Here is a 13106-nt window from a genome sequence, read left to right on the forward strand (position 1 = left end):
TATTGTAGTTGTTTGAAGTTGTCTTCTCATAGACCATAAGCTCATCAAGAAAGAACCAACTATATCCTTCATCATGTAGTGCCTACCTCTGAGTAAACACTTTAAAAGGATATGATGAATGAAATAAATAAACGTTTCATTGTAAGTACTAATAAAACAATTAAATTTGGACTACTGAGCCTTAAATTCATAGCCTCTCACATGTTTAGAGAATAAATGTTTCCAGTCAATATAGTCAACTTCCTTCTTAATATGACTAAAAAGGAAGGCTCAATTTAAGATTCAACTTCCATTCTTAAAAAATATTCAGTTCAGAATAATGCTTTCATTTCATCAATTACTCAGTAGAAAAAACTCAAAATATCTCAGAAAATACCAGGCTGAGGGAAGACCATAATAAAGGAAAATTCCTTGATCACTTAATACATGTATATAATAACTGACAGCAATAATCTGAAGATAAAACATTTAGATTATTTATTTGTTAAAGACAGGAAGAAGAAATATATCTTTATTCAATTTATTAACCTAATTAGACTCTGATAAACAATTGTGCTAAATAACACTGTTTTTATAATGTTAATACAGTGTGGACATAATCAGATTATAAACTCAATCCTTATGAAAACAAGATCATTTTGCCCTGTAGTTTATTCAGAAAATGTCTGCTATTATTTAGAAGGAAGAACCAATGAAATAATGTAGCTACCTATGTACAAACAGCACTACCCTTATAAAAATAGTATAAATCAACTTTTTTTTTTTAAAACAGTCATTCATTAGCACATTTTTAGTGCAAAATTAAAATATTTCCCTGTGTACACAGACAAAAGTTTTCTCTTTAAATATTAAATAGCAAGCCAATATTTGTAGTTGAGTATTTGTCTTACGTAAATGATCATAAGAGGTTTAGCTTGTAAAAGAGTCTATGTTAGAAATATAAACATATATGTGAAAATACCATAAACAATAATATGTAGAAAAATGTTGAGAATAGAAAAGAAGAAGGGAAGGAGGGAGGGCAGGAAGAAGGGAAGAGAGAGAAGGGAGGGAGAATGGAAGGATTCCTTGAGTGATAAGCTTCCAATATTTTGCCCAAACATCAAAGTCTTCTGAAGCCCTCTAGATTGGAGAGGATTGGGTAAAGGTTCCACTTGGGTATTACTAATTTGTGTCTTAGAGCAAAAGAAAGGAAGGGCAGGAGGGTCACAACATATTTTTAATAATATCTAATGAATTTTCTGAGAAAAGAAAGAATTGCTATATTTTAAATTTTTCTTTTATTTCTAAATAACATAAAGTTCACTCTTGTTGTGTACATGTCTACGAATTCTGACAAAAGCACAGTGTTACCACCACCATGATAGAGATATAAAACAATTCTATCACCCCAAATTCCTTTGTATTTTTCCTTTGTATACTGAGTCTTATTCCAGACATAACCTTTAAACTTAGTTATCTTTGGGTTAATGAAACAGTTACACAGCGGACTAGGGAGTGAGTTGAGGGAGGAGAGTTTTAAAAAATCACCACATAACATTTTATGTATACATATTAATGCATATCAATGTGTGTATATATTCTTATATATTATATACATAGATATATATCGGGGGAAATACTCCATATATATATGGTATTAGAAAGCAAAATAAAATACAGACCCAGACTAGTGATTTTCTCTAAACATCTGATTGCCCTCCTATACTGAGAGCTTCTACTGCCGGTACAGTCATGCCAAATCTACTTTGTTCTACAGAAATAAATCAGCAATATCCTTTAAAAAAATCCGCAGCTAAACTCAACCTCTACATATATAAGCAGCAACTAAAACAGTAATAATTTAAAAGGCATATCAAACTGTTTTTGCTGGCAGATTTTTAAAAATTTTCTCACAGGTAGAGCAACAGCTGTTGCTGAATAGTTCCAGTCACTAGAGAATTTCCTTTAGCACAGTTTGATATCATGGCCTAAATTCAAAGTGACACTAAATTAAAGCTTGTTATGGTTATAATCATGGCAATGTAAAGTGGTTTAGAAAAACCTAAAGTCTGAGTCTTCAGAATTAATTTCAATTAAATCACCCTTGACTGGCTCATTTCAAATCTTACTTTAAGACAAAACTATAATGACTTAAAAATGTTTAAAACTTTGATTTAAAACAAAGACATCGCATGAATGGACAATAAATTAATAATAAACCCTTATATTTAATTGATATACTATTTATCTAACAGAGAAATAAGACAGGACAAATTCCTTTTCAGAGGCTATGCACTTAACTTTACAGTTTTACTCATAAACTATAAAAAAACTATAAAACATTTCCCAATATTTAAAAAATAATATACTTATACACATACCCCTTCACGCACATATATGGAAGGGAGGAAGTCCTTATATCTACCTCTAGTAGTGTTAATGTTATAATTGGTGTCAGAAATATTATATTAATGAAACACGATGGCTCAATTAATACTTTCTGGTTGATTAGTAACATGAATAGTGCCAGAATTCTTCAAAATGAAATCTTTGAGGTATCTGAAATCAGACAAATTATAGAACTTTTGTTAAAGAAACTTGACTTCATTCAGAGGAAAGAATTCTGAATAATAATGTTTATTTATGCTTAACTTTTCAACTATTCCAACAAGACAAGCAATAAGAAATATATTACGAGATCACATTACACCTGAAATCAGTCAAGAGAGAAATGCTCTAAGTACTTTCAGCACCAAACAATCAGGGATACTGTATATGGTTGTTCAAGGTATGCACATTGTTCCCGCACAGGGGCATCTGGTTGAGGAGCAGAGAGGCCTGGACTTGAACCTATTTCATTAGTTAAACCATGTTCCTGCAGGGTTACCCACAGAGAGTATAAAATATTATAAACATTTTCTTGAAAATATTACATTGCCTGTAGTTAAAGCAGCTCAATGTAGAATTGCCAGAGGAAGGTCTCAGATGGAATCTTAAAATCAGAATTAATCCTAGGTCACTGCCACTCCACATGGCCCTAGTGAAGTCCATCATATACCACTCCAAGCTATACCTGAGTCCACTTCCAGAGAAGTGGTAGTTCTTGGTGGTAAGCCAAACTGCCTATCTGAAACTTTTGCCCTTTGCTGTTATTGCTCTTCTACACTGTAGCTCAAAAGGATTTTTAAAGACAACTATCATATGTTTTTCCTCCTCTTTTCCATTGCAAATAATTTTGGTTTCTTTAAATCATTATTGCATGACATATTTCTAGACAGTGGAATTCAGAATTCCTATATAGGGTAGGTTAGGGGACTTACCTTGAAATTTCTTTTGCAGAGCAAAAATTTTAACTTAGCTTTTACATGACAGTAGTTTTGTCTCCCTAATAGTTGTCCAATTAATCCAAAGATAAATTACAGCATTTGTTTAGTTTCTGCCATAAAAATCCATAAATCAAGCTTTTACACATCCACTTGTAGGTTTTAAACATATATTTTGTTGATTTTCTCTCCCTCTTTTTTTTTTTTTTTTGATGGTGTTAGCAAGGCATTGGGGGTGGGAGTACAGGGGAAAAATGCATGTTATTGTTCTTCTCTATCAGCATCAAGGCTAGTCAATATTCTCTTTAAAAAGTAATATTCAAGAGGAAATCAAAACAAATGAAAACAAATGAATATGAAACTATTTCTTCTTATAATATTGGAGTATTATAATATATTCAACTTATAATTACCTAAAACTCTAAGTTATATTTTCCCTAAAGTGCTGCTGTTTAGTCAGGTCTCTAGATTTGTTTATTTTATTTTTTAACTTAAATATAGAATTGGTTTTTTATAACTGGTTAAAGTGGATTATATATTTTTTTAAAAAATTCAACTACATAAATTCAATGAGATACATGAATCATTCCATTGCTTTTTTAGTTTTTAGAATAAAGATTCTAAGAATAAACAAAGATATTTAATAAATTATCTGGCAGAAAATCCTTTAGGCAAAATGTTCCCTATTCTTCTGGCTGCCTTCCTACCAGAGTTCTAACAAACTATAATGAACTTAAATTTTAATGATATTATTAATACAAATGAAAAGTACCTTAGAAAAAAATGTGAATCCAGTTTTCAAATAATCATGGTAACTCATTTAATTCAAAATAAATTTTTATATTTTCCCATGCTTTCTAACTCTTCTACCTCAATGAACTTGATTGGCTGCATAATAAAAAAAATTAACTAAATGTTTTTATACTTAAAGTTCCAAGAAATAGCAAATCATCAATTTGGAAAAATCAACAAGTCTGTAAGCATAGTACCACACCAGACATTTTAATGAAAAGAACATTCTACTTTTTATATCATTTTGATAGCCCACTACATATGTGCTTTCCAAAGGATATGAATTAATGGGTTTCCAGAAAAATACTGAATAACCAATTAATCTGAAAATAAAGCTGGGTAGCTATAGCAATGTTTTGAGTTTATAGTAACGTAAGCCTCTGAGACAAGAGTTGAGGACTAAAACTGTTTTGGTTTCTAATGCCAGTATTCCTTTGTGGCAACTTTTAAACCACAGGAATTATCCTACTTGGAGACTATAATTCTCTTATAAGATGGGCTTCCAATTAAGAACTACATCATGGGAAGGCACGTCAATAAACCTTATGGCTCCATGGATAAATCCAGAGGGAAGGTTTAAATGGCCATTAAGAAGATAGCTTATTTACATTAGATTTACAAATCTGCAAATAAAGTCTAGCAGTAAAGGAATGGCCTCATAGTATTAAAAATATAGCAAAGGCTTTAGGTGAAACATAGAATCAATACATTTTGGGGTTGAAAAGAAGCTTTAGAGATCATGCAAGGGGTTTATAGGAAAAACTTCATTTTACAGGCATAAAGTGATTATGTCCAAGAGCACAACCATGAATAGGAAATTTAAGTTGTCTCATCTCTAGCATCTCTAAAACAGTATCCTATCAAGAAAATCCTATCCTGATAGACTGTGCCACATAAGAGGTATTTCAGGACAAGAATGCAAAATATATACACTGCCATCATCCCTGCCATTTCTATGACGTGGCAGCCCAACCTATGTCCGTCCATCAGACCTAAGACAATAGAGACACTTTAGTTCATAGGGGAATTCTGAGTAAAAGCCATAGTGATAGCTTCTGGGCTTCCTCACAAATCCATAGTGCCACAAAAGATAAATTATTTAAATATTAAAGTTTTTTTTTTTTTTAAAGTATAGTCTCTTTTTTTGCAACAGGGTCTTGCTGTGTCATCCAGGCTAGAGTACAGTGACACCATGGTAGCTCATTGCAGCCTTGAACTCAGCTCAAATGACCATACCACCTCAACCTCCTGAGTAGGTGAGACTATGGGCATGCACCACCATGCCCAGCTAATGTTTTTTAATTTTTTTAGAGATAGGGTCTTGTTCTGTAGCCCAGGCTGGTCTTGAATGCCTAGCCTAAAGTGATCCTCCTACCTCAGTTTACCAAGTTGCTGGAATTACAGGCATAAGCCCCATGCCTAGTTCAAAGACTATAATCATGTACTTCATAGGCATCTACCTATTATACATGTAACGTGTTGCCCTGAGAAGCCATCAAAATGTCTTTGTTAATCAACTCCAGATAGATGTATAAAAAAAGGCATTGGAGTTTATTATTAAGATTATCAAAAGATTCTTCTTTGTAAAAGTATCTTTTAATGTTGTAACATTTGATTCCTTTACAGAAAAACCTTTTCAGACTTTTTTATCAATACCTGTAATCCTTAAATTCTCCTCTGGAAGATGAAGGTATATTCCCTGAGAGATCCCAGAATCTGGAGGCTGAAGGACTTTTTCAAACTTACAAGCCTCTCTGATGATAAATGTGTTAATGCCACAATCCTTCACAGGATATCTTGCATTTTTAGGGGAAACCCAGCAGAACTCTATACCGTGTTTCCTGGAAAATAAGACAGTGTCTTATATTTATTTTTCCTCAAGAAGATAGCCTAGGGCTTATTTTCAGGAGATGTGTTATTTTTTTTAAGTACAGTACTACAATCTACATTTATTCAAATATAGTTAAGTTGTCTTCTTCTAGAACATCATTATAACTCTCCAAACTCCGAATTCCATCCTGAATTTCTCACGACTCTATTTCCTTTAGAAACATTGGCCCCAATCTCTCATGAGCAATAGAGCTCTCATGGGGCAGATGAGAAGGTCTGCTCCTCTTCTTTACTGCTCTGCAATGAAATGCATGGGTTGTGCAGACAGGCTGCGTAGCCACGCCCATCACTCTGTCTTATTTTCAGGGTAGGGCTTATATTGCACAAATGCTTAGAAATCCTGCTAGGGCTTATTTTATGGGTAGGTCTTATTTTTGGGGAAACAAGGTAACATGTTGTATACCATGTGAACTACTGCATCAAAGTAGTTCACAGTTTTGAAATTAGATTGCATGAAAAGCAATGCAAAATAGGAAATGCAAGTTATGGAATAATGCTTATTCTTGGAATATTATTCCAAGATTTGAGCAGCTGTGTCCAATAGGTGCTCATATCCTATAAGTAAGTAATTGTGGTTACTTCAAAAGGAAATTAAAATATCTTTTTCTCGTTCAATTTGTATATATTATTTTTTCAAATTACAGCTGAAAAAATTATTGAACTAAAAGATATGTGAGAAGAAAATACAAAAATGAAAATATGGAGGAAAGGGCATAAAGGGCATACGGAAGGACATAAAGATACATAAGATATGGTAAAAGTGTCTAGTATACAGGCATTTGGAATGCCAGAATGAAAGGAGTTAAAAAATAGAACCAGAAGCAATATTTGAAGATATAATGGCTGAAAATTTTCCAAAACTGATTAAAGACATTAAACGCCAGATTTAAGAAACACTATGAAACCCAAGCAGGATAAGTACAACAAAAACAATACCTAGTCACAAAATAGTAAAAACCTGATGAAAACCAAAGAGGAAAAAAAGTCTTAAAAGCAACCAGAAGTAAAAAAATAAAAAGTGCAAGTATAAGGCTGATAGCTGAAACGTGAAGAGCAAAACAAAAGCCAGAATACACTGGAAAGATATCTTCAAGATACTGAAAGAAAACTGTTGACCTAGAATTCTATATCTAGCAAAAATCCTCCGCCCCCCCCCGAAAGGTGAAATAAAGACATTTTTCAAACAAACAAAAAATGAGAGAATTTATAACTAGCAGATTCACACAAAGTATGATATGCTAACTAAAGTGTATTCTTTGGGAGGAAAGAAAATGCTTCAAGAAAAAAACTCAGGGATGCAAGAAGAAATATTTTTTCGTAAAACAGCGATGATGATGCCTTGTGGAGTTTAAAATACACATAAAATTAAAATACACATTTAAGTTGGGGGGGTATGTTGAATGCATTAAAGTGGAAGATCCTTTCATAGAACAGGAAATGGTAATAATACTACTTTATATCATACTTCAGTAAATCAGGGATGAGTGCTGTAACCTCTTGGACAATCATAAAAAGTAGGAGGGAGGTAGGAGAAGGAATGGCATAAGAAAAAAATAATCAAATTAAAATAAGATAAATGAAAGGAACTAGTAACATGAAATGGGCAGAATGAATATAAAACAGTAAAATGGTAGATTAAAACCCAAATATATCAGCAACTACATTAATTCTTGTCTGACCTTGGCAAGACACTTCACATTTCTAAATCCCCATCCTAAAAAACAGAAATGAGGAATTTTACCAAATATTATCTATAGCCTACTTAAATTTTCAAAAACCTGATTTTCGATAGTAAGCTTTGTTATATAATCATATACTTAACTCTAGATAAATTAAATGAATACCATGCTTTTCAGATAGTTCATCAAGTGCCAAACTAAAGCACAGTGAAGAAGTACACGGTGCTTTTAAAGTACAGCATTCTAATCAATGAAATGATTGCATTCAGGAAACTATTTGAGAGAAGTTTATATTTTAAACTTCCCTGGGCTGGTTTCTAAGAGCATAAGGGAATCCTCATCATTACTAAAACAAATAGGGAAACAAGCAAAACCTCCTTTAATTAAGTTCTAGGGCGGCAAGCAAACATTAATCAAATGTTTAGTACACATTATAAATGGTTAGTTTTATTAATAGGTCACATTTATGATATACCATATAAAATTATGCTACATATATTTTTATATGTTTATACATATGGGTTATATGAGCCTTGTATAATCAATGAGCAGAGCATATTTATATGTCTTTTTATAGTAACATTATTACTTTATATGGTAAGAGTTTAATAGTATTTTTGTCTTTTTATTATATTGTTGCAAATGTTTATTTTTGTTATTACAATCAACTCTATACAGTCCATTTTCTGCCAATCAAGGTAGATAATAAATGTCAATCTTCCCCTCTGATAGATTGACTTGTCCTGGACTTTATTAAATACTGTAAACTTGTAAGCTCTTGGTGAAGGAAATGGAAAGCATCACAAAGAATAATTTCTAGGTCTTTTCAAAATACTCCGGTTTCCCTATGTCTTCTGTTATTTAATATGGAGAGCAAAAAGGTATAAATTAGAAAGCAACTCTTTTCTGGATAGATTAAAAGGAAACAGTGTTCCATAGCAAAGTAAAATAACAAAGAATGAATGTAAAATATAGTGAATTGCAAATAGAATAAGGAAAGCAGAAGAACAAAATAAGAATGAAAGCAAGGTCTCTTATCTTGAAAATCATTTTATATTTTCCCATATAAAAACTTCTGCATAACGTGTTAAGCCAAAAAAATTTTACAGTAACCCTATATTACATAAATTATTACATCTTTTTTTCTACCTCCTTTGCCCCATGTTGAGATTAACTTTCAAAATGCAATATAAGAGCTTATTGAAATAGTAGTAGAAGTATTAGTTATAACAGCAATAGCAAAAGTAGCACCTAACATTAAGTGCTTGCTATACATCAGATGTGCTAAACATATTGCATGAATCATCATGTTTAATCCTGCTAACACTTCTATTAGATACAAATTACAATTAGCCCTATTTCACAGAGGAGAAAAGTTTAGAGGAATTTTTTTCAGCATATTATGGGGGTACAAGTGTTAAGGTTACATATATTGCCCAAAAAATGACTTGTCCAAGATCAGAGTTTATAAATGGCTTAGCTGGGATTTAAACCCAGGTATAAACCAAGAGCATATTCACAAACTTTTCAAAAATATAGTAAGAGCATGTTATAATTCTATAATTATTAATTTAGATTCAAAGTTTCCTTTAATCAGCAATTATACATGTACAGATCAAATAGTAAGTCAATGATATCACATTAGTGACTATTTCCAAAGAAGAATCACATGATGTTCAAATTACGGAGCCACTAGAGTCCCATACTGACAGCAATTCTATGAAGCACTCTCTTCTTGTTCCTTCTTGTCACTCCAAAATCCCAGAAAACTTCAGTGCTTGAAAAAGCTATAGTATTACAAAAACCCTACTGACCTATGCTGTTAATTAGGGGAAAAAGTTACTTATAAAGAATTGCTATGTGATTGAATTTAAATTGTTTCTGGATTTATAAAATGGATACAATTTAATGAGAACAAAGAAAAGGGCCAAAGATTTTTTTTTAAGTATTAAAGAAATGGAAAGCAATAAAAGGGAAAGAAAACTGAGTAAGAGGGAATGCAAAAAAAAAAAAAAAAAAGAAGAAGAAGAAAATGAAAAAAAGAGAAAAGGAATTTATCTTAGAGTGAGAATGATTACAAAAAGTAAATTATAAAGAAAACTGTAAATTTACAATAGTAATTTATACAAGTAAAGGTAAATCCCAAAAAGTAAGACTGACAGCAAAAATGAGAAGATAAGTAATCATTGACTTACTATGGATCTCTTCATGACTTCTTTTCTAGACTTCTGTTCTTTGGTAGTTATTCACAGGGTTTGCTATTTTGTAGGATAGGAAAATACTAATGAGATGTCCTATTCCCTTAGTCATAGTCTGTCTTTCTCTGTAAACAATTTTTTTTCTTTTTGAGGTACATAAACTAAAATGCAAGAGCCTAAATAGCGTATGAAATATTTAAAAGTATTTTACTTCATCTATTCTTATTTTATCTTAAATATATTTTCTTGATGTACTATTTATTACCTTATATTGCTCTTCTACAATATAACATCAGAAAGTATATTTTCTTTCAAAGTTAAATATATTACTTAAAATAGGCAAAGTTAGAAGGCTCTTTCCAACCTGCCAATAATATATTTGTCATTAAAAAAAAACAATTATGTTTTCCTGTCCACTCTTTTCTGAGGCTAACACTCATTTACATAATTACATTTTATATAATTCCTAAAAGCTGGAATTTATTACTTAAGAACAAACTTAATAACAATACTTTAACATAAGTACGTTATGTGAGCCCAAACTCAACCAAAAGAATACTTTATTACACAAAATTAAACAAATGTGTGATGATACAACAACTCATTTAAAAACATCACGGGTGTTTCTTTTAATGTAGATAAAAATTTGATTATTGGTAACATGCTTTCATAGGAATATTCACAGATCCACTGATTCACAACTTGATAAATATATTTAAAAATTAACTTAGATGTGGTCTGAAAATATGTCCAAGAAAAATAGACATAAAATGGAACTCTCCTCCTCTCTTTTTGAGATAGTCTCACTCTGTCACTCTGGCTAGAGTGCCGTGGCATCAGCCTAGCTCACTGCAACCTCAAACTCCTGGGCTCAAGCAATCCTCCTGCCTCAGCCTCCTGAGTAGCTGGGACTACAGGCTTCTGCTACCACCACCACCTCCACCCCCCTCCCAGCTAATTTTTTCTATTGTTACTAGAAATGGGGTCTCGCTCTTACTCAGTCTGGTCTCAAACTCCTGACCTCAAGCGATCCTCCCACCTCAGCCTCCCAGAGTGCTAGGCAACTCCTTTTTTTTTTTTTAAAAAAAAGCTCCCTTTTGTACATGTTAAAAAATACCTTAACCATTCTGTCAAACTAGCCATCAAGTTTGTCTGAGTTATCTTCTTAGTCATCAAGATTTTTGGTATCACAAAGTCAAAATGGCAATTACTGACTTCTAACTATTGCAACTTGGTCTGGATACCTCTTCAATTTTGAAAAGTCGAGGGGAAATTTTAACATACCAATAGAGGTGCTACCTAATAACAATGGAATCTATTTACAGAATCAGCTATGTAACTTATCAATAGATTTTTATATTTAAAAAATAAAGAAAGAAAAAAAGAAAAAGAATTCTGGTCATTAAAGAGGTTGGCTGATACCTAGAATAGACTACAATGTGGTGGCAAATATTAATTTACAACCACTTATTACCATAATATCTTAGAAAACAACCAATACTTTACTGATCTCTTTAGTAGATCAATAAAGGCTTTATGAAGAAAATGGTATCTAGGGTAAGATCTGAAAGGATGGATTAAATTTGACAGGTGGAGACAAGAAACAACAGGGAAACATTTCCAAACCCATGTGCCTCAGAAAGGGCTGAACTGGTTTCAAAAGAAATGGGTTTGAGCATAGTTTTAATGTATATTCACAGAACAATATGTAGGCAAGCTTGGCTGAAGTAGATAAGAGTAGAAACATAAAGAATACAGAGAACAGAAGCAGATCATCATGAAATGAATGCCAGGCAAAGAAATCTGAATCTCTTCCTTGAACGTACTAAGAAACCATTAAGCATTTTTGAGTGGAGAACTTATTTGATAAAAGCAGTATTTAGGAATTGTTAGTCTGGCAGCCAGGAAGGTGGCAAGAGGTAAAAGATAGTTCAGAGGATGCTAGCAAGGAAAGAGAGAAAAGAGTTCAAAGTTTCAAGTCATGGAAGAATAGAAGAAAAATAGTATCAGGAATAGAATCATGACAGCCAGCAGGAGAAAACAAGTTTCTTACTCTTTTCTCATGCAGCTTTTTGTTTATTTAAATTTGGCTGGGGTGGGGTGATTTTAGTTATTTTTAAAACATTTACTTTAAAGTGGCAGAATGACATCCAAGTACAAATGTCCAATGGACCAACTGGAGAAGCCAGGCTAAAGTTTGAGAGGGACTGGGGAGTCATCACAGTAAAGATGATGAAATGAACTATGAGTGAAAAAGAGAAAAATTAGCAGAGTGGTAATTATGAGCGTTAAGGTGTAAGAAGAGGATTAACAAAAGAGAAAGGACAGATAATATCATACTAAATGTACAGACACTTGCACTAGAATGTTTACTGTAGCACAATTCGCAATGGCAAAGATGTGGAATCAAACCAAGTGCTTATCAATACGTGAGTGGATTAATAAAATGTGGCATATGTATACCATGAAGTACTACTAAGCCATGAAAAATGGGGAACTAATACCTTTTATAACAACCTCGATAGAACTGGAGACCATCCTTCTAAGTAAAGTATTGCAAGAATGAAAAAACAAACACCACATGTACTCGCTATTAAACTGGAACTAATCAATCAACACTTACATGTACATCTGGAAGCAAAACTCAATGGAAATCAAGCAGGTGGCGGGGGAGGGATTGGGTAAATTCACACCTAAAGGTTACAATGCACCTACTTGGGTGATGAGTGCACTTACAGCATTGACTCAAATTGTAAGAAAGCAATACATGTAGCCAAAACGTTTGTACCCTGGTGATATTCTGAAATTTAAAAAAAAAAAAGACTTTCTTCTTTAAAATAAATAAATAAATAAATAATAAATGTACAGACCTCATTCAGGATTATTTAAAGATGAGTTACTTCATTATATTTTTAATTTAGCTGCTTCTGTCCTCATTCACTACAGAAACAGGAGTGGAATTATTCTGGTCATAAAAGCTACGGTTTCTACTATATAATTTCAAGTGGCTGACAGTGAAAACAGCTCTCAGCCCCTCGGCACAGGCACACACTATGTAATCAGATAAAAGCTTTCACAATAGGGAACGGAAGCTATCAAATAGCCCCTAGATACTACCTGGTGAATGAATAGTTTGCCAGTTCCTCCCTGGACCAACTGCCAGCAACAGTTTTCAAATTAATTAAAACATATGGTTATTAAATTCATACCTACCATGCTGTAAAACAGAACTCCTTTGTACC

At 32.6% G+C, this 13106-nt stretch overlaps 1 protein-coding gene across 5 annotated transcripts in view; it reads right to left on the reverse strand.

Annotated features, from left to right (window-relative positions):
• Window positions 1-13106, reverse strand: part of SSBP2 (single stranded DNA binding protein 2) — a 277732-nt gene that overhangs the window by 115785 nt on the left and 148841 nt on the right. The window contains exon 2 of one of the 5 annotated variants that reach the window (XM_076008152.1): window positions 9862-9924. The exons of the other annotated variants lie outside the window; for them this stretch is intronic. Within the exon in view, the coding sequence (XP_075864267.1) occupies window positions 9862-9876 (15 nt within the window). The 5' untranslated portion in view covers window positions 9877-9924. The remainder of the gene's footprint in view (window positions 1-9861; window positions 9925-13106) is intronic. 5 annotated transcript variants of the gene reach the window in all.

Source organism: Microcebus murinus, chromosome 11, assembly GCF_040939455.1.
Source record: "Microcebus murinus isolate Inina chromosome 11, M.murinus_Inina_mat1.0, whole genome shotgun sequence".
NCBI classification, from domain to species: Eukaryota; Metazoa; Chordata; class Mammalia; order Primates; family Cheirogaleidae; genus Microcebus; species Microcebus murinus.